Source organism: Pangasianodon hypophthalmus, chromosome 27, assembly GCF_027358585.1.
Source record: "Pangasianodon hypophthalmus isolate fPanHyp1 chromosome 27, fPanHyp1.pri, whole genome shotgun sequence".
NCBI lineage: Eukaryota > Metazoa > Chordata > Actinopteri > Siluriformes > Pangasiidae > Pangasianodon > Pangasianodon hypophthalmus.
Genome location: NC_069736.1, coordinates 5,844,547 through 5,866,741, shown reverse-complemented (window position 1 = coordinate 5,866,741; position 22,195 = coordinate 5,844,547). Strand labels below are relative to the sequence as shown.

Below are 22,195 nucleotides of genomic sequence, written 5' to 3'. Positions count from 1 at the left end.
AGACTTGGGTCAGGTCCAGGACTGCAGATTGTAATTGATGGGACTGTTTTGATTTACCGTCCGCTCATATTCATCTGTGTCATGCTCAATATATCACAATTTCCCATGCAAATGATTCCGCTCTTCGATCACGCTGATTAATGTCGCTGTGACATTTGCGTAATTACACGCGCGTTATCCGATACGACTGTGTTCACGCTGAGCTCTGTCTTAAAGGTTTTACTGACACCTGCTGATTAAAATCATGTAATACAGCTCTGCAGGCTCAGCCATGACGTCATCGGGAAGTGCTGAGAGCAACTGAGGTCGAATCTGAAATGACTCCCTATATGACATGCGCTAAATAGGGCATAATTATTTAATAGTGCATAGGGATACATAGGGATCACTTTGATTTAGCCTCAGATGACCTACTACACTATATAGTAATGAAACACTATGCTATAAGAAATGTTGACATATAGCCTAGTCAAAAGATGCTAATAAAAAATAAGATAGATAGATAGATAGATAAAAAATAAATAACAATAATGCACACCACTAATGAGTATGGTCTCAAAGTAGGATCACCATTATTATTATCATTATTATTATTATTATTGTTTTATTAGTAGCAAATATTATCAATATCTATCTATCTATCTATCTATCTATCTATCTGTCTATCTGAACTCATTATCAATCTTTTTTACATTTATTGCTGTAGTTACTATTTATTCTATTTATTAGATTTAAATCCTGTGAGAGGTTCAGAAATAAAATAAACTTTCGTTAATGAATGAATATGATCGTACACATTTTCCTAATATTTGAATAGTCAGATTAAACTGAAGTTGATCAGTGGTGCAATCATAAATGCATGTGGTTTTTTTTTTTGTTTGTTTGTTGTTTTTTTGTTTGTTTTTTGGCTGCGAAAGACTCTTTTTGACTCAATGCAAGTTAATTAATACAATTCAAATAGATTTTAGGTGAGTTTTTTTTTTTTCATAGATTTACAACCTGAAACTGAAATTGGTATAAAAATCCCTAAACCCTTACATCCTTTAAAATAATAACAGAAAGGATTAAATGTTTCAGATTATTTGTACAGGTGTAATATCACAGATTCAAATAAGAGACTAGAGGATATTTAAGAATAGTGAAGTGATTTATATTTTATGTTAAAGATTTAACAGTGTTTTCAATGGGGGGTTATCTCATGTTGCCTTCAAACAGTGCATTTGATTTCAGTTTCATAATGCTCTTTTCTTATAAAAACAACTTTAGTATCAGAAGACAGAACACCAATTGTTATATAAAAATGTAAAATAGTAAAACATGCAATTCAGAACTAAAAACATTAGATACATAAAAAGGACTCGAAACACCAACAAGAGAAACTGAAGACAATAAAATCATCATTACAACAAATAAACGCTTTGTGATCTAAGCCATGAATATTTCCATAATTTCCACAAATACTATTTTGTTTTTAGTGCAGTGTGCAGGACTTGTAGGAGCAAAGAATAGGATGTTCCTTACGGCAAAAAAGTACATCACTAAAAATAGACGCACAAAATCACACAGATCCCAAATAAAGCAAGCAGGAAGCCATAGCCATTACTCAAAATAACACAGCAGAATAAAACGTAATAAATATCAAAGATGTGAGCCGCTGTTTCTTTTATAGCTGGAAACACGTCATCAATTTCAACCTCAACTTGTGCGACGTCATCAAAGTAGAAACGTAGAATGATTTAATCAAATTTAAAAAAATGAACATGTTAAAGTGTGTTATCAGTGTGCTCATCAGTCAGGATTTTGAAAAGTGTCCTTAAATGCGGCGGACTGAAACTTGTTTGGCATCATCACATTTAAAACACTGAAAATCAGAAGATCAAATCCGTCAGAAGAGCAATTAAAACTTGAGCCATGTTTTGTTCACATTATTTTCCGTATGCAACATGGAGGCAAAATGAAAACCGAACACGGCAGAGCGCTAGTGCTTTCTACGCCGATTTGGGCCCTTCAAAGCCAAGTGCGTTTGACAAAGTTGTCATCACATCATGACGATTACGAATGTGTCCTTCCTGCAGGATTATTTTTGGCATTGAATATGAGAAGAATGCTGCATTTCAGGACAACATGGTACAGACAGCGGTATCACATCCCAACCTCATGAATGGTTAATGAGTGTTCACGGTGACTTCATGCCCTTTCCTTACACTATTATTCAATCTGTCCATTCGAGTCTCTCAGTCTGTATCTCTCCAGTCACTGTTAAGAGATCACCAGACTCCAGAGAAACCGAGACTTGTCTTGACTTTCCAGCAGCTCCTGAAAAGCGAGGACTTGGGGGTGGAAAAAATGAAGAGTGAAAGACAGCTTCGCTTCTTGACGCTCTCTGTCTCTCACAGTGCTAGATAACACACACTTCAGACGCAAGTGTGCTGAAGCCCTTTAAAAAAATTCGAAGGAAGGCAGAGGAGCCAGATTTTTGCAAAGAAGAGGTGGTGGATTTTTTTTGTTCAAGTACAGTGTGTTAAAGGAGGGGAAGAAAATATCCACTGTTTTGAGGATTCTATAGAGTTGGCATGCAAGTTCACACACAAATCAGTACTACAAGATGCGAAAAACTAAGACAAGGGCCATAAAGGTGCAATAAGTAGGAGTTTTCAAATCTAAAAGAATCCCAAAACGAACTGCTCCCTTTTCATTAAAGAGACTGGTAAAAATGCTACGAAGGTGTAACAAATACTACAGACGATACACAAATCAAGCACAATAAGGTCACTGTCAATTAAAAAAAAAAAAAAAACAGCCTCTGGAAGCAAAAGTATTGTTCAAGTTTTCCTACCTATTGCAGCTTTAACGGCACAGCCACATCCTAATGTTCAAATCATCGTCATCCTCCTACATGAAGTAGCACCAATCAAGCGATTAAGCATCTGAGGTTCAGAACTAAAGATTTTTAAAGAGTTGGTGAAACTTTCAAGTTGCTTATCTTTTAGATCATGTGATTCAGCTTTTTAAAAATAAATAACGTCATGCATATATTGCCATTTAGCACGTTCTCGTACAGTGACATTCACTATTCATCCTAATGTATACAGTATATGATTCATATAAAGCTGTTCTCTGTAGATGTGGATCTGTACAGTGACAAATATGGATTTCTTTTTTAAATATAATAATTCTAAAATCATTCCCTTCTATCCCATATGGCTTTTCTGTCCTGGCATCCTAGCCTTGTTATATCTCCATTTCCCCTTTGAAAAATAACATTTCTTGCTAAAACTCTACTTGCTAAAAAGGCCTTGTACGCCACTGCACAAGGTAATATTTCATGTGTGTACATTCAATCAATTCAAAAAGCTCATGTCGTATTAAAACATCAGATGTCAGAGTCCACTAAAAGTAAGGACTCTCCATGAGTCACTTAGCCTTTAACTGGCTTCAATAATCCGCCGCTTGATCCTGCCGCTGATGGCCCCTTATAGATTCATACACGATGCGTTTTCAAGCTGTCACGTTCAGTTAAATGACTGTCCAGTGATCAGTCTCGACTCTAAGCTTCACACCTGTCCTGCTTCATCTCTCATTTCAGTCTCTCTAATTCTAATTCATTCAGTTAATGCTTTTCTTCATTGACCTCTCTTCCCAAATTTAGATGTCAATGTAGCCTTTGATGGCGTCAAAGCTGAGGTGATGGATCATCGGTAAGGGTCACAGTTTCGGGTCGTCGTCCGGGATCTGGGTCTTAGCGTGAGAAGCTGAGGAGGAAGATGAGGAAGATGAGGATGAAGAGCTGCGGCGCGTCTCCACGCCTGTGCTGGTCATCTTCAGCTTGCGGCGTTTGGCCAGCGGTGCGTTGTCCACACTCTTCAGGAAGAAACCCTCTCGCTTGCCTCTGTTAAACGCCTGAGGGAGACAGAGGCAGAAAAAAAAAATCCACCATTATTGAAAAGTAATAAATCCAGCAATAATTCACTTCCTGCTTTCTGACAATTCAACAAATACAAATGTTTTGTTCCACACTGTGCCTCTGTGGCTGAAGCGTCCTTACAGCAAAGGGCAGGGTGACAGGAGAACTATCTTATCACACCCTGAATGGCCACTAACTCTCAGCTCACCTCCGAGTGTTACATAAAGCTGTCATCTGCTACTTATGTTATATCTATTCAGGAGGCAGTATTTGTGGGCAGCATTTATATTCTCCAGAGATATAGGCTCACAGCAGCAGTCACACTCTTAAACTTTATTAAAAATATTCTGACACTTCCAGAAATTCGTCGTCAGCTGCCTTTGCTGTGATGGCACTGAATCAGCTGTTGATGAGCACGTCACATTATGTGTTCTAAGGTCGCTGATCTCGCAACTCATGCCCAAAGAAATCTTTTATAATTTTCAATTTTTGCCTTCGACACCTGAAAATTGCACAAAGAGAACCCAGTTTAAGTCTAATGATTAAAGGATGATGCTGGTGGCTAACCTTGTAAGTGGCATTGACGTAGGTGCGGACGGTGGGGCCGCTGGACTCCAGGACATCAGGGGTGCAGAGAGGAGTAGAAGACACGCCTCCGCCCTGCAGCCAAGCGTTCTCCTTCAGATCTGAAAGTTTGAGTCGCCGCTCAGGGTCCACTGTTAACAAACCTAAGAGACAGACAGAGAGACATTAAGTATTTAGAAGAAAGAAAAAAAAAAAAAAAAAAAAAAAAAAAACCTGGATGGTTAGTTTGACGCTGATATTCCCACATTCTAGGATGATGACTGTAGGATGCACAGGGACAAATCTGCGTCAATGAGCAGGATGGATGTGAAAATCTCACAGGATCTCAATCCCACAGGATTATTTGGAAAGGCAGGTGAAACACCAAAATAGGTATCGAACTCTAGCTTAATTGAACACACTTTCAGTGTAACAGTGGGTCACAATATATAGGAACTCAAGACACTAGTAGTATCTTTATCTGACAGGATTAACAGTCATTAAGGCAAGGGGAGGCGTAACCAAGTATTAGGAAAGAAATGACAGACAACAATTTTTTTTCTCTTGATAGCTTACTTTTGAGCTTCTCCATTTGTATGAGTTCTTCAAGGAAACTGTTTTAAGCCAAGCACTAGGCCATATTTATATGTATATTTGTATTAGTATTGGTTCCCAACCTACCAGTTCTTCAACATATTACTATTCCACCTACACTTAATGACTAATAACATTAGTCACAATCATGATGACTAATTTATAAGTGTGGTCTGACACACTGGGGTTGAGACCGTCCATACTGAAAATAAAGTTGCAAACTTTATTTTAATATAGAGTCATCTTAATGCAGCCCTGCATTCAAAAAGTATTACAAAAAAATGGGAAACTGATGGGCTGCTGATTATATGGGCTGTATAATCTACAATTTATATCTATGGGCTTCTGATTATATAGATATAAATTGTAGATTATACATAGTTTATATTTACAGATAAAAACAAATTATGAGGTGATGACGTGGTAGCCGGAGAACCTACCTCTGACTAGATCTTTGGCCTCCTCAGACACGCCTTTCCAAGCATCACCATCCAATGAGAAGTCTCCTTCTTTAATCTTGTGCATGATGTCGGCAGCATGTGATGAGGTCATTCCTTTCTTCTCACTCTGGAACGGGACTTGTCCAGAGAGCATTGTGTACTAACGAAAAATACCACACATTACAGCCACCATGTGAATTCTAATATATAAGGATATGCAATAAAATAAATTTTATATACAATATCTGTACACAGAGACAAGGATTAAAAAAAAAAGAAATTACAAATCCCTCATTGTTTCTACTCATACACAAACACACACCAGGATGACTCCAAGGCTCCAGAGGTCGCACGCCTTGTCATATCCGGAGTTGTGAAAAAGTTCGGGCGCAGCATACTGCAGCGTGAAGCATGGCGTTTGCAGAGGAGCGCTGCCGGCTGGAAACAAGCGCGCAAACCCAAAATCAATCACTTTCAGCAACGAGTCCTCAGCCTCATCGCCAAAAAGTACATTCTGAGAGAGGGATAGAGAAAGAGAGCCAGCAGGACGAAAGAAGAGGGGAACAATATATTTAGCATTACTTAGCACCACAGTTATTCAAATCAATAAAAACTTTTTTTTTGGTCAGGTCAGGTCTGAACCAAAACAACCAAATTAGCCTGTTTGGAATATATTAGTAAATGTGACATACATCATCTTATAATGGCTTTATTAAGTGACATATAAAGAATGTAGCCCAGGACTTGATTACACAGCCTTCACCAGCTCTAAAGGAGAACTCTTTCAAACTTTTTCAAGCATTTTCAAACTAAACTCTATCTTCCAGATCTGCACAGTATGTGTGATCACCACAGACACGAACCTCCCTATACTGACAAAGCAATGGAAAACCAGTTGACACCAAATTCACTTATAATGTAAGTCTAACTGTTGAATTTCATCAATACATGTTGGCAAAATGCCTTTACTGAGGTAGCTCCATGTCTTATATTTAAGTGTAATTTACAAATAAATTTCATTAAATCTAAGAGATGGGGCTACTTCATCAGTGAGAAGAGTTTGTGGTTATGTGTGGTTATGTGTTATTAATACACTCAATGTAGTCAAGTTCCTCAGTTTTGACCTGACCACACAGGAATATCTCATACCTGTAGGAATGCATAAATAACCAGAATTCCTTTATACCATATAGGAATATCAAGACATATTTGAACATTTCTTGTTAGAGTACAATGCTTGTACTTTTGAATTTGTGTTATGTAGTTGTGTATTTTAAACATTTTTTGTGTTTTAGGTTTGTCGTTTTGATCTAATCAGCGTTTTCTCCCTAAGCCATTGTTGCAATGCTGACCACACTCATGTTTAGTTCAGGCTGAACGTTGCACACGTACTCATCAGGCAAATTCCCACATTTACATGCAAATCAGATGCAAATGCTCTGTTCCTTCCTGCAAAGAAAGCAATTAGGATGTCGTTTGTGGTGTCAATGGATGAGTTCATAACTGCTGCATTTTTGAGTTTATTAAATTACCTTTATAAGGGTATTACCACTCTATGCATCTTTGTATGGAAGTTATTTCTGGACTCTCATCAGTTCATCTATCACTTATCCATGTATTTATTCATATATTCACCTCTGGCTTGAGGTCTCGGTGCACGACTCCGGCCTCATGCATGAAGCTGACGGCTGACACCAGGCTCTTCATCAGTTGACTGGCCTCCCCTTCAGCAAACAGCTTCTTTTTCTTCAGTCTCTCCAGCAGTTCGCCCCCACGCAGCAGCTCCATTACCATATATGTGTGATACTGAGAGCAGAGAGATAAGTAGATTATGAGAAGTAAATAATGAACTCCAGACAGCAGAAGGGTGTTTAAGTTGCAATATGTCATATACCTGATCAGTGTAGACCTCATGGAGGGTAACTATGTTCGGATGAGATTGACACTGTCTAAGTGCTGCGATCTCCCTCTGAGTCATGGACTCCATCCTACAGCAACACCACAAACATCAGTTTATTATTTATGCACGGGCAGAAAGCTTTACTCAGAATCCCATACACGGCCTTGAGGCAAGAATACTGAAGCAAAGACTGAGACTCCCATCTGATAATGGTTATTCACACTCAAGTTAGACTTTTTATTCATAATATATTTTTGCACTAACTGTATCTATGCTGCTTTTGAATAGTTTTTTTTGGTTTCTGCCCTCCAAACTCAGGCTTGTTTGCTTTGCTCTGCACACCTGCGGCTGACGATTTTAACGGCATACTCCTGGCCACTCTGCTTGTGCCTGCACCTCCTGCAGACAGAGAAACTGCCCTCGCCCAGAGGTGGCCCCTGAAGACACAGCTCATAATGCAGGAAAAACTGGGACTCCTAAGAGAGAACAATATGGAGAAATAAAAAGAGCTTAAACAGTTATGAACAGAATTAGAATTACCCTGCTAATCCAGGATTACTGGACCCTCCATGAAAATTGCAAACATTTCCCATACCCATAGTCAGAAAGATTGGAAAAGAACTAAGACTGGAGTTTCAAAATTTACATTCCATAACACTATAATACACCACCTATGTTTAAAAGGGTTGCATGAATGTTCCTGAAAGCAACCTACGAAATGCATCACCTAAACTTCCAAGCGTCATTAGAACTACAATTCGAATCATTCAAATGAGACAAAACTGATTTTTTTTTTTTCATCCATACAGTCAGTTTGATGAAAAAAGAGGACTGATTACATGGAAAAGACCCCATACCTAATATGCACTGTAAAACATGGTGGTGGTGGCATCACAAATCCTATTATATACCTTATTATATATATACGTTATATACCTGGCAATTTCAGTTCAAAACCTCTGCCAGGAGGTTATGATTTGGCCATAATGAAATGAAAACCTGTGGTTTGAATTAAAAATGGCAGTCCAAAAGGCACAAAAAAATCCAAAATCCCTCTGAAAGTGTCTCCAACGTTGTCAGACGATACAGGAAGAGACTCAGTGCTCCCAAAGGTATAACAAAAATATTTGAAAGAAATCGCAAAATATCACTTATAACATTTTAAATAAAGGGTGCCAGTAATTTTGATTAACAAACCTACACAGTCTGTGTACAGTAATATCAGTAGCAATTATACGTTGTAGTACATTTATAGCATGAACGCTCATCTTCCCATTTATTATGTATGATAAAAAAAAATTGTATTCAGAGATGTACTCTTTCCTAGCTGAGGAAGGAATAATACGGAAAACACATTTCAATTTCCTATTTCTGCACTGCCATTAAGAATTTGGACGTTAGCATATAGCAGTACCTTTAACATGGCGCTGCGCTGAACCGTAGCAGAGCCAGGCCGATCCACGCTCACTGGAGCGTCCAGGAAATCTCCCATCACTGCATTCTTGTTGAACAAGATGGATGGAGCTACGAACGAGTAGCCCTGCAATCAGGAAAGAGGATTGAAGGAGAAAAAGAAAATATTTGAGGGAGTGTGTGAAAGCATAGGGCTTGTGTATATCTGGGAGCAGCACTCTGGTTTGGGAAGGGTTCACTGGGGAGTCTGCATGCTGTTTTATTTTATTATATACAAATCAAACAATCTATTAAATATGAATTATTCTGACATATAAAAGCATTCTGGTGACACTAATCACAGCATTCATTTAAAAAAAATCTAACAAAACACATTTGTAATTTCTAATTCTAATTTTGTTTGCTATGGTTAGATTAAGGTTTAGTTGTAGGAATGAGAGGAAAAAATGCAGCTTTCTTTTGAAAACTAGAGTCAAAATAAAACCCAAGAGTTTAGCTAAAGCTGTGCTGCACAATTAACCCTAATTTAATCAGACTCATTCTTCCTTATTTAATTAAACATAATTGACAGCAACACTGATGAGCGTAAATGTGCTAAGTTGGCTTTTAGATACCTATGCATTAAAATATGATCTCTCAGTTTATGTTTTCTCTGTCTGGTGGAATATAAATTTAACTATTTTTGTCTAATTGTGCCTAGATTCAGCATTTAAAAAGATGGTTTTAATTTGACTAAGAAGTGACTGTTTGAGTCAGTCTGACTCAAATAGTCATAAATTGGAAAGAATACAATAAAGCTTACAATAAAATGGTCTAAATGTCATCAGTGAAATTATTCTGATTAACCCCAAATAAACACCAGCTGTTTCTGTAGGATTTTCTTCACATCTTCTTGGTTTCATCTGACTTCTGAGCCCATGGTCCACAAATAGCTTACAATGCCTGTACAGTGTCCCACTGTCGAAAGGTATCAATCAGGAGAGGGGTACAAAAAAAATTCCAAAACATTAGATGTACCATGGAGCACCATAAAAGCCATCATCAACAACTGAAGAAAATAGAGCACCATGGTGGCATCACCAAGAATGGGATGTCCCTCCAAAATTCACAAAAGGACAAGACAAAAACTTAACAGGGACACTGCCAAGAGACCTACAGCAACATTAAAGGAGCTGCATGTGACAACAATCTCTCATATTCTTCACATGACTGGGCTAAGGGGTAGGGTGGCTAGACAGAAGCCAAAAAACATCCGAGCTCAACTAAATCACCCCAAACTATGTGGCAAAATGGGTTATGGTCTGATGAAACCAATTCTGAAAGGTATAATAATTCCATAATTCCAAAAGGTATGTTTGGTGCAAGAAAAGCACATCACCAAAAGAACACCATACCCACAGTGAAGCATGGTGGTGGCAACATCATGCTTTAGGGCTGCTTCAGACAGGACTGGGGCTTTTATCAATGTGGAATCACGAATAGCTACAAATACCAGTCGATTTTAGTGCAAAACCTTCAGGTTTCTGCTAGGAAGCTGAAGATGAAAAGGAATTTCACCTTTCAGTATGACAGTGACCCAAAGCATACATCTAAATCAACAAAGGAATGGCTTAAAAAAAGAAGATCAATGTTTTTGAATAGCCAAGCCAGAGCCCAGTCCTGAATCCAACTAAAAATCTGAGGGGTTGCCTGAAGCGAGCTGTGCACAGCAGATGCCCTTACAATTTGATGGATCTAGAATGTTTTTGCAAGAAAGAGTGGGAAAATATTGCCAAGTCAAGATGTTCCATGCTGATAGACTCTTAGTCAAAAGTGTAATGAGTGAGTGGTGTAATAAAATCAAAAGGTGTTTCAACAATGTATTAGTTTAGGGGTGTACAGTTATGCAACCAGGTTATTGTAAGTTTTTTATCTATATGTGTGTGTGCGTGTGTGCGTGTGTGTGTGTGTGTGTGTGGGTGTGTGTGTATGTACCTGGAAGAGACGGTCAGTGCTGGGAGGTGTGCTAGCAGGGGAGTAGACCGGATCCATGCCTGTGAACTCCTCAGCAAAATTCCCCACATCCAGCTCATTACGCAGCTCTGGCTTGAACGGGCTTGCAACCTTCTTTGCTGCCAAATCTGTCCAATTCAAACCCTACAGCAGAGAGAGAACCATGTGAGACTGCAAGATCTTGCTCAATTCACTCAACTTGACTTGGCAGTGTTCCAGCAGACTTTGAAATTCTCTACCAATCCCAAACCAAACATATTCAACACCTCATCTAACACAAAAAGAAGAGAAGAAGTGAGGGATGCACAGTACCTTGAAAAAAGGATGACTCTTAATGTCCTCGGCTCCTCTGGGCCCAGAACCCAGCCTCTTATGTGGGTCTTTTACAAGAAGCTTCCTGATCAAGTCCTGAGCCACTGGCCCAATTATAGAGGGGAAAGGAGGCTCACAGCGTAGGATACGCCTGGAAGAGAGAGCAGAGATCCAGAGATAAAAAAATTAGAGAGATTAAATCAGAGAAAGCCAGACAAATGGAAAAGATGAAGAGACAGAACGAAAGATGCAGACACTAGAGAGAGACATCAACTCTAAATGAATCAATCCTCCCCCACAAGCTAATTTAAGTGCTTCCTAAAGTAATTCATTAGAGGCTTTACAGCATTATGGAGTGGGATACAGAAGATGATAATGTTATAAGTGAACAGAGAAAATAAGGCAGAACAAATGAGTGTGTGTGAGAGAGAGTGTGTAATAACACTGGGGTGTGTGAGTGAAACTAGAGTGCAGGAATGAAGTGGACATGAGGAAAAGAGTGGCGCAAAATTGTATATGTATGTGTGTGTGACAGAGAGAGAGAGAGAGACTCACTTGGACACCTCACTCTGGGAGTTCCTCTCGCCCTCCAAGGTGAAAGGAGACGCACCAGTCAACAACTCGAACATGAGAATCCCCAAACTCCACCAGTCTACTGACTATAGAAACAGAAGGACTAATTATGAGTAGAAGGAAGGATGGATGGAAAGAGAGGAGGAAGCAAGTAGGGAATTAAGCATACAAGAAAAGGAACAAAGGAAGTGGGAAGGGAGGGAATAGAAGGGAAAGGAAGGAAGGAAGGAAGGAAGAAAAGTAGATAGTGGGGCAGGAATGAACGGATGAAGACTGGAAGAAAGAAAGGAAGGAAGAAACAAAGGATGGAAGAAAGGAGGGAAGAAATGAAGGAAGGAAGGCAGCTAGTGTGGCAGGAAAGAACGAAGGAAGGAAGGAAGGAAGATAGTGGGGCAGCAAGGAACGAAAGAAGGATGGAAGAAAGGAGGAAAGGAAAGAAGGAAAAGGAAAGGAAAGGAAAGCAAGCAAGAAAGAAAAGAAAGAAAGACAAACAAATAAGCAGACATTATCAGGAGCACTCGCTCTAACCTTGCCGTGGCCAGCCTTTCCTCTGATGATTTCTGGGGCCATGTACTCAATGGTACCGCAGAATGAGTAGGTCCTCTCTTTCTGTTAGCACAGGAGAGCATATGTCGAGTCATTATCCGTAAAAACAATGTGCACATGCTTGTACAAGAGAATTCTTGCATTATGCTTGAATGGGAAAACAAAGTGTGTTTGCATTGAAATTCACAAACACACAATTTTGTGCTGATTGTGCTACCTAATTTATGCTTAACAGCTCTGCACTGGTACAGGGGTGTCAAAATGTCCTAACTGGAGCTGTCTAATTATGGGGAGCCACACACCAATTGTTTCACACACCCCTTCCTTTCATGTGACATTTAATACTGAAAGCAGAAAGCAGCTCACATAGCCTTAAATACAGTGGTTTTGCTACAAGTAATGATTTAAAGGAGCAGTTTGTCATTTTAGAGCCCTCTGTTGCCAGATAGGCACAATGCAATAAAAAACTTGAGAAGTTACTGGCTTTCCCCAGCCAAATCCACCTCTCTATTAAAACCCTCTATTAAAACTACGTATACCTCATAAATTGCCTTTTAAGGAAAAGGGGCAGAAATGAGCAACTCTGTCTCAGCTGGGGGCGGAGCTAATTGCTGAGCCAAAATTCCCATTTAAGGCAAAAACCTCAGTTGTTACATTGCAACAGAAACAGAAAATTCCTAGCAGTTCACAACTTTCTACTCTTGTCTCATTTTTTCAATATACCACCCACCACTACTCTATCCTCATCCAACCACACACACCAGAAGAAGTCCTGCACATAAGCAGAAGCTGCGTTACTCACCTCCTCCTCCAAAAACTCCTTGCTCAGGCCAAAATCAGTGAGCACCACATGACCATCACTGTCCAGCAGAATGTTCTCCAGCTTAATGTCCCGATACACGATGCCAAGCTGCAAATATCACACCAACAGAGTTAAAAACACACTGACCCACATCAGAGATAGAGTGTAGCTCTTATAGTAAAAAAAAAAAAAAAAAAAGCAGTGATGCATCAGAACACGACAGACACATTAACCCAATTTGTTCTAATCCTCGATGGATTTAATTAATATCCTTAATATGTGCAAATTTTGTCGCAGTCCTGCATTCTCACACTGAATATGTGTCCTGCTTAAAAAAAGTCATTTATACAAAAATGACTGTCAATACTGAAATTATATTGAGTGTGTACATGCAAACTAAAATTCTGATCACTGTCCGACAGTTTTTAAGAGAGCGCCGCAGGAATGAGTCCTAAAACCCGGAAATTAGTTAGCATTTTAGCACTTCCAGTTCCATCGTCCCGAAGTTAGTGGGTTTTTTGAATGGGTTTTTGGTTAAATGCCTGAAATAAGGACTGTGGTTAACACAGGCTCAAGATATTTTCACGTTTTATTCTATGACATAAAATACATCAGCAATACCCCAGTCGTGATTTTTTTAAGCTTTTAAAAAAAAAAGGTGTCTTGAAAAAGGCGGTTGCTAACAAGTGGCTAAGTGGGACTACAGAGGTTGACATTAAACGTCATCAACAATAATGCAACATGGGCACATTCCCAAAAAAGTTGGGGGCCGATTCAGCCACAAAAAGAGCCCAGTGGATCCATATCAGGGAACATGTTTTTAAAATAAAGACTGAAAAAGTTGTTGGAAGCTTAATGGTGGGGACGTTGCAGTCATGTGACTGTAATGTAGTTCTTTATTGCCTAATTTTAGCTTTTTACTTCTGGTAATTGCATTTAGGCTTCAAAATTCAAGCTGTGTTCATTTGTGAAGATTGTCTTGATGAGCAAAACGGGTAAGAATCATAAACTTTTGTTGGTCACAGAGCTTATTTTCTGCAATAATCCAAAAGCCAATGGAAAAACCCTATTGGCTTTTTGTCGAGGGAACCAGGGTGATGCTACCTTCCGGGTTGGTCTACAAAAATACGTCATCCCTGCGGCGCTCTATATCTTGAAATGGATTAAATCCGGCTTCCGAGTGGCAAACAGAAAACGTTCACCCTATTTTCCAGAGATTGCGAGTTCGAATCCCGTGATGCCACCGCCATCTGTGGCCAGCAGTCCAAGAGAGCAAAACTGGTCATGCTGTCTGGGTGGGAGGAGTGGCATACTCTCTCTCCCCGATCAGTCACAGTGACACCTGCCAATCACGAGGGTTTGTGAGCTCATGTATGTGAAAGAGGGCAGATAGGTATGTGGACCTTCCTCCAAGTGTGTTAGAAAAGATGCGGTTGGCTGGCTTCAGGTGATAGCCTTCACCCTCCCGGGCTGATAGCTGTCGTATGATAGGGGAGCGCTAACTGGTGGGTGGGAATTGGCCAAGAATAAATTATGGAGAAACGGGGGAAAAAAGGAGTAAATCCAAATAAGACATCTGGATTTTATACCAATAATCACACATGTACTCATAATCAGCACACATGTACTGTTTCAATTTTCGACGTCTGTGTGTAAACGGAACTGGAGACAAAAATGAAAGAAAAACCCTTTTAGGCCGGACGTCTCACCTTGTGCAAGTGCTCCAGTGCAAGCACAATCTCTCCCACGTAGATTCGCACCTCATCCTCAGCGAAGTGATCACGCTGGTACAGGTGAGTGAACATCTCTCCTCCGCTCACATAATCTAAACACACACAAACAAATCAGTCACACATGAGCATAGCTGGGCTGATTAAAAGCTGTGTCTTCTTCTAATAGTGTAATAACAATCTCTATGTATCACTCAGTATTTTCTTTTTAAACCTTTGAACTCTGAATACATCAACTCGCATCACTTACTCATCACAAAAACAACCTTTGCTCTTCAATAACATGTAGGTAAAGAAGACAAATGATACAAATGAAATAAACAGGGATATTCTGTCTTGGGTATAAACATGTTCCTGATTTCTGTACAATATGTAAAATAAAACACTTGTAACACAGCTGATGTTACAGAAGATTACTTAACACCTTCTGACCAATCAGATTTGAGATTTCAAAAAGAGCTGTGGTATAAATATAAGCTATTAAATGACTTCATTTTATTGGACGTTTGATACCAAATATAAAAAAATATCTTTGATAAACTTTCATGAAATGGTGCTACATTGGATTTGGCAGAATTCTCACCCAGGATAAGGTGGAGTTTGGTCTGGGTCTGAAAGGCGTAGTGCAGCGTGACCAAGAAAGGCGACTGGCGAATGTGTTCAAGAACCTGCCTCTCTGTCCGTGTGTGCTCTGCCGTCTTCGCCTTCTGAACGATCGCTGCCTTCTTCAGAACCTGCACATCAAAATCTTTTTCGTTTGTGTACAGAAAACTTATCAGGAACACACAAGATTGGTCAGGATCCTCGCAGGACAAAATTTCGGGTACCACGTTATCCTCTAATCATGGACATGACTGGTCCATAGCTGTGAAGCTTATTCCATAATCACAAACTGACCTCATTAACACATTAAAAATCAGATGTTTTACAAAGTATTGAGAAATCGTTTTTTGAACAGACATGGATTTTAGGCTGTGGTGATAAATTTGACCTATACACTATATAATAGGTATCCAATTAAATCCAATACACTTTTTTAACATTTCACAATTACATTTTTCAGTTCAAGGCTACATTAAATTGCTAGTGCACAGGGAGGGATATCGTTCGATCTGGCAACATTTGCCTGGATTCTGATAAACATAAATTTCCGTTTCTCATCAGACACTTTCTGCTATGTCCTATAATTTAAGAGCTTCTGGGTGTTTTTATTAACATAGCAGCTCTTTCACAATTTCAGAGAAGCCTCAGGTCCGCCGTGTTTCTCAATTCAATTTCTGAGCACAATGTGCTGCACTGACTGTCATTTCCAAGTGTTCAGTGATCACAGTCAGCTATCGCGTCCTGCTGTTACATAATTCAACATCCTTCCTCACAAGATGGCTCAATGACAAGAAGCAAAGTGACGAAAGGAGCTGTAGTAATCTTTCTACAGAATCATTGATGTGTTGGTGATAACTGTAATAATATGTGTGTGATTTAATGAAAGAATGGGAAATAGTAAACAAACCTTCATGGCGTAAAGTTTGCCTTCATCATGGCCACTGATCTTCCGGACCAGGAACACTTTTCCATAGGCTGGGAAGAGGTAAATAAGAGAGAGATGTGGCTGTTGCAGTTTATTTGTGAATATATGAGATAAGAGCTGAGGACAGACTGACATTTTGCAGTCAGGTTGTGCTGGATGATACAAGAGAGAGAGAGAGAGAGAGAGAGAGGGGAGATTAGACAGACAGACAGACAGAGACAGACAGAGAGAGAGTGGGAGTGAGGCAGAGACACTTTGAGAGAGAGAGAGAGAGAGAGAGAGAGAGAGAGAGAGACAAAAAGAAAGACAGAGGGAGAGAGAAAATCAGAGAGACAGACAGAGTAAGTGAGAGAGATACAGAGAGAGACATAGAGGGAGAGAGACAGAGAGACACCAAGAAAAAATAAGACAGAGAGAGGGAGAGGGAGGGAGAGAGAGAGGGAGAGAGATGACACAGTGAGAGAGATATGGATAGAGAGACACCAAGAGAGAATCAGAGAGAGAGAGAGAGAGAGAGAGAGAGAGAGAGAGAGAGAATGATGAACAATTTAATTGTCTTTTCTGTTAAATTTGACACTCCTCTATTATAAATTCAAGAGTAATGTAATTATGCATCTTATAAAGTCTTTTAGCAAATATGAGAGTAAATTATATTTCTGTTGCCTTTTACACTGCAAAAATTCAATGAAATATATAAAACCTATTACTGAAACCACAATGATTAACTGAACAGTAACCAATATAATAAAACTGAAAATACTGTAAAGTGAACCTACTGTATATATTTATATAAAACATAAACACATAGTGGAGGTGATAATGTGATTACTGGCTCAATATAATTAAAATCTATATTTTGTGCTAATCTGTGCAGCCCAAAAATATATATATAGTGATGTACATTGTTATATAAACTATTTCCTTATCAGTTAAAACTCTGTGTTCTGTGATTAACATCTCATTTAGACATGAGCCATTTCAAAGCTCCAGACGGTCACCAGCTCAGACGCTGTTACGTTTTTCAGCACAAAGCGTTACAATGACCTTGCGAGCCAAAACAGAAAGACAGCAGACGAGAGGGTGGAAATAATCACGGGAGGCAGAATGTTGAGCAACAATCTGGCTGGGTGTCTCACCTCCAGTGCCGAGCACTTTGAGAAGTTCAAAGTTCTCCATGCCAACTTTCTCAGTGTGTCCTGTGAGATTCGCTGTGGAGAGCAAAGGATAACTGTGAGAGGGATTATCACTTTCTCATTCACACACACACACACACACACACACACACACACACAGTCTGTCGTTCTCTGTCTGTCATCTTGACACTGATAGTATCAATGTCAGGGACAGAGCAGGGTTGCCAGATTGGCTTGACTACTCCACACTAATCATGGTTTTAAATCAAATTTGAACTTTCCCAAATTAACATTAAAGCATAAAACAAATAAAGAACACATAGTAAACAAATGAAACCCAAATCATACTGATCAAATGTTTTTTCCGCCATTTTGAGAAAACAGAATAACCCACTCTGGCAAAACTGGAGTGAATTTCTTATCAAAGACCTAAAGGACATCGGGTTCATTGTTAATTCCTGAGCTACATAGACTTATACTGCTTATTACTAAAAACCGAAAATACAATTACATAGAAATATTAGGACAGTTGAACAAATAACAAAATTGGGAAGCAGTTGGGTCTGCAATTGACAAATTCTACAACATTATAACAGTGACAGTAGTTCCAGCTGTGAGACAAATCACAGGTCTATATTACGGCTCTCGTTTCTATAGTAACGACTTACACAATGACTTGAATGGCAGACAATCGACATAATCTAAACCTAATAACAAACATATAATAGATGTGTTATTACATAATAATAATTAAAAAAACACATCTAATTGTTGATATGGTTAAGATTTCTGTAAGTAGATGTTTATGTAACCTTTACGGAAGGAGTCTCCAGTGCCAGTATGTTTTTCACCAGAGGCTAGTGAGGGAGTGACTGTTTATGGCTGTTATATCGTAAGTGATAACAGGAACTGACTAGTTCTATTAAATGGTTCATAGACACTGTTGATTAATAAATTAAAAAATTATAAACACTGTTGTACAAGAGGATTAAAACACTTTGGAATTAGTTGTTGTAAGACGATAATTCATTTTGGGGCGGTAACAACTGTACTGTGATATAAAACATTTCACTAGGACTACAAAACATAACTGAGAATTGTTTCATGTTTAATATAATAGTGATATCAGAGCGCAAAGTATCAACCAAAGTGTGATACTAATCTGATACTGACATCCTGCAGTTACTGAGCCAACTCTGACACCACGTTATGCAAAACATCACAGGCATGACAGCAGCCTGCTTTGAGTTTTGTCCTGTCCTCATGTGCAACATCTGTGTCAAGTCAAGCAACATCTCACAAATAACCCACGGCATAAAATAAAATCTGACCAGTATTATAGGTCCAGTGGTTCATGCCTAAATGTCACGAATAGTCAGATTTCATTTTCAGATAATATACTGTAGACTGTGTTGTTTACAGCGTAACACAACACGAGTGTTACACCTGTTCTGCAATGTACAAGTCTTCACACACTTACTCTTGAACAGAAATGAACTATGCATAAACATCTTTCACTCTTGTTAGCCTCAACTCAAAAAAAAAAAAATAATAATATGAATTTTTCATCTACAGTTTGTGCATGGATGCAAAGCCTGGAGTGTTATGACTGTAGTTTGTGCTGTGTGCTACACTCTCCAGAAATGTCCTTGTCGCTGAGGGAGTACCACATGGGTAAATATTGTGTGTCTTTAATTTTTCTGTATCCGTTTTACTTTGTGGATATAAAATGATTTAAGGTGCATAAATGGACGAAATGGGCAGCGGTGTGGAGCAGTGGCTATCGCTGCCGCCTCGTGGTTCGATCCTGAGCTTTGTGATCCTGAGGGTTTCCTCTGGGTTTTCCGGTGTCCTCAGAAACATGCGACTTTGAATTACGCCTAGGTGTGAATGTGTGTGTGTGTGTGTGTGTGTGAATGTGTGTGTGTGAATGTGTGTGTGTGTGGTTCTCTGTGATGTACCCATCCAGAGTGTGACCCCACCTCATGGACAGACCATGACAACCCTGACCAGGATAAAGCAGTTACTCCAGGTGGATGGGTGAATGGATAGATGGATGGATAGATGAATGAAAGTGACTATAATTACTTTTTTTTGTAATACACACAAGCTAAATGTGCGACAGGTGTACCCTTGATGGCACCACCCCAGCGACAAGACAAGCAAATGTGCAGTTCACGACTTTTTTACTGAGAGTGTCTGAAAGAGCAGATGGATTAGAAATGATAGCAGGTGTAGGTGATCACCCACCGTTAGTGATCTCATGTTTAACCGTACAGGTTTTCTTGCGGCTCTCTCTGTCTGAATCCTCGCCACTGCTGCCGCTGCTGTCTCCGGACATGTTGCTGCTGAAATTCAGTGTATTCTCGCAAACGCACAGATTTGGACACAGTTCTCTTCCGGTGTACAACCATCTATATGAAGCACACTTATTTACAACCGCACAGAGTGTGTAAGATCAGCGAACATCAGCGTAATCTTCCTGATCATGATCATCAGACCCGGGCATGAATGGAGGACATGCTTGTTTTGTTTTGTGTTTTCTGATAATCCCTCAACTCACAAACCCTTCTGACATGTCCACTGTGTTCCGATCCAAACCAAATATCACTCCTAATATGATAAAATAAGTGCTAACTTGTGCGTTAAATCGTTTTTTTCCTCAAAAAAATCCTTGAGTATAAACACACAGGCTGCAGTCAAGAAACAGTTATTTGAGGTCCAATACGTGGACACTATTACCGTATTTCCTACTTCGAGCTATCGGCTAGCGTTATGCTTCCAAATGTTAACAAATGTAGCTAATAAATGTTTAAAACAGCCACACGGACATGCTTCCTTACTTCTTATCATTCACTCAGCACTTTAAATTACATAGAAACTGTTCATTAACATTAGCATTAACATTCACAGCCCTATACAATTAGCATTAAGTAAAGACATAGTAGCCTAGGAGCTAACAGGGAAGCTAACAGGTTTTCTATTCGTCTTGACAGTTAATTAAAACTCCATGACATTTCTCTTTAACGCTCTGTTTTTTCGGTCGCTTCGCGTCGGAACTTAGTTTCGCCTGAAAAAAACGCCAAAGAAAAATTAATAAAATATTAAATAATTGAAATGAAGGAAAAAGTCTACACTATGAGCTACTTCAGCTACGGAAGCCGAAATGTTTTCAGAGGCGCGTCGGGAAGGTTGGAAAGGGAAGTTCTTGTAGCATGAAGTTCACACCCAGAACTGGTTCCTGACAGCCGCTCCTGGGCTGGGCTCGGTCCGAAACCGCAAATTACCGTCCTAAATAGTGCGCCAAAATAGCAGCTATGCCACTTGGGGTACTTCCGGTACTGTAGTAGACTGTGCGGTTTTTGGACTGAGCCCTGAAGTCGCGCTGTTTTTAAAAGTTGTGTAGATAGCTGAGGGGCTTTCAGACTTTTTGCAGCCAAGGATAAATTTAACTGTAAAATAAAAATCCTACAGCACAGGTTTTTATGAATCCAACGATTCAAATATTTAGGTTAATTATTACAATAATACAACAGTATTTGCAGTAATATTCCTGTTAATTATTGGTGAAAGAGACCTTTTGTTCCTGAACTTTCCACCAGCAGAACAGATCATCTGTAGACCTACTTGTTTTTGTGTTATTGATATTTGGATTAAACTTGTTCAATTCAAATAACCAGTCAAACAGGTTAATAACTTAAAAATGTGATAATGGTGGATTGTGGGGGGCATGGTGGCTTAGTGGTTGGCATTGTTGCCTCATACCTCTGGGGTTGGGGGTTCGAATCCCACCTCCACCCTGTGTGCCCCCGGGGTCTCCTCCAGGTGCTCCGGCTTCCTCCCCCAGTCCAAAGACATGCGTTGTAGGCTGATTGGCATTTCCAAATTGTCCGTAGTATGTGTGTGTGTGTATGTATGTGTGTGCAACTGTGCCCTGCGATGGGTTGGTACCCCATCCAGGGTGTCTGTTGCCTTGTGCCCCGAGTCCCCTGGGATAGTCTCCAGGCAACCCTGCGATTCTGTGTAGGACAAGCGGTACAGAGAATGGATGGATGGATAATGGTTGGTTGTGATTTCTACCAAAAAAAAAAAAAGTCTTCGCACTCCCTGCTGAAAAATCCAGCTTGGTCTGACCAGTTACATCTTTACCAGCTGTTAAGTTACTACTTCTATTGCACCATCATAGACAAGCTATTCTTAAGAAAATAACACTACACTAAGGCAGTTATTAAATCTCAAGCATTTATTGATCAGTTTATTCAAGTAATAAGGAAACTGGAAAATAACCAGTTTGATCAGCTCAGTTAAGCTGGAATTTTCAGTAGGGCATGCATTCATACATTCATGTTAAGTAAACATTTTATCCTGTTCAGGGTTGCTGTGGATCCAGAGCCGATCCCAGGAACGCTGGGCACAAAGTGAGAACACACCCTGGATGGGACAGCACACACACATTTACACACATTCACACTTAGAGTGTTCGTCAAGATAAAGATCTGTCAAGTAACGACGTGAGCGGCCACCATGCCACCCCAACAGTTATATTTGATGTCTAAATTCTTTGCATGGTCCATGATTTTTCCAAACAAATTTAGGCACTGAGATCTGCCAATTGTGTATTTTGTGTGTGACCTATATTTTCCCCTTAATAACAATTACCATAACATAGCTTCACAGCTCCACAGTCTCCGGTTCAATCCTGAGCTTGTGTGACTGTCAGTTGTGTCAGTTTTGCATGTTCTCCTTCTGTAGGGTTCCTCCAGG

At 39.6% G+C, this 22,195-nt stretch overlaps 1 protein-coding gene across 1 annotated transcript; it reads right to left on the bottom strand.

The window, feature by feature from the left end:
* Positions 1 to 1,128: 1,128 nt before the first annotated feature.
* Positions 1,129 to 20,773, bottom strand: rps6ka4 (ribosomal protein S6 kinase, polypeptide 4). Its single transcript, XM_026921988.3, has 18 exons — positions 19,682 to 20,773; positions 17,435 to 17,506; positions 16,281 to 16,348; positions 15,354 to 15,504; positions 14,750 to 14,865; positions 13,041 to 13,148; positions 12,221 to 12,301; positions 11,675 to 11,778; positions 11,120 to 11,270; positions 10,790 to 10,951; positions 8,817 to 8,942; positions 7,745 to 7,878; positions 7,397 to 7,490; positions 7,138 to 7,308; positions 5,825 to 6,016; positions 5,503 to 5,662; positions 4,472 to 4,632; positions 1,129 to 3,900 (listed from the first exon to the last, which is right to left on the bottom strand). The coding sequence occupies exons 1-18, from the start codon at positions 19,770 to 19,772 to the stop codon at positions 3,706 to 3,708; spliced, it is 2,337 nt and encodes a 778-aa protein (XP_026777789.1). The 5' UTR covers positions 19,773 to 20,773; the 3' UTR covers positions 1,129 to 3,705.
* Between the last annotated feature and the right edge of the window lie 1,422 nt (positions 20,774 to 22,195).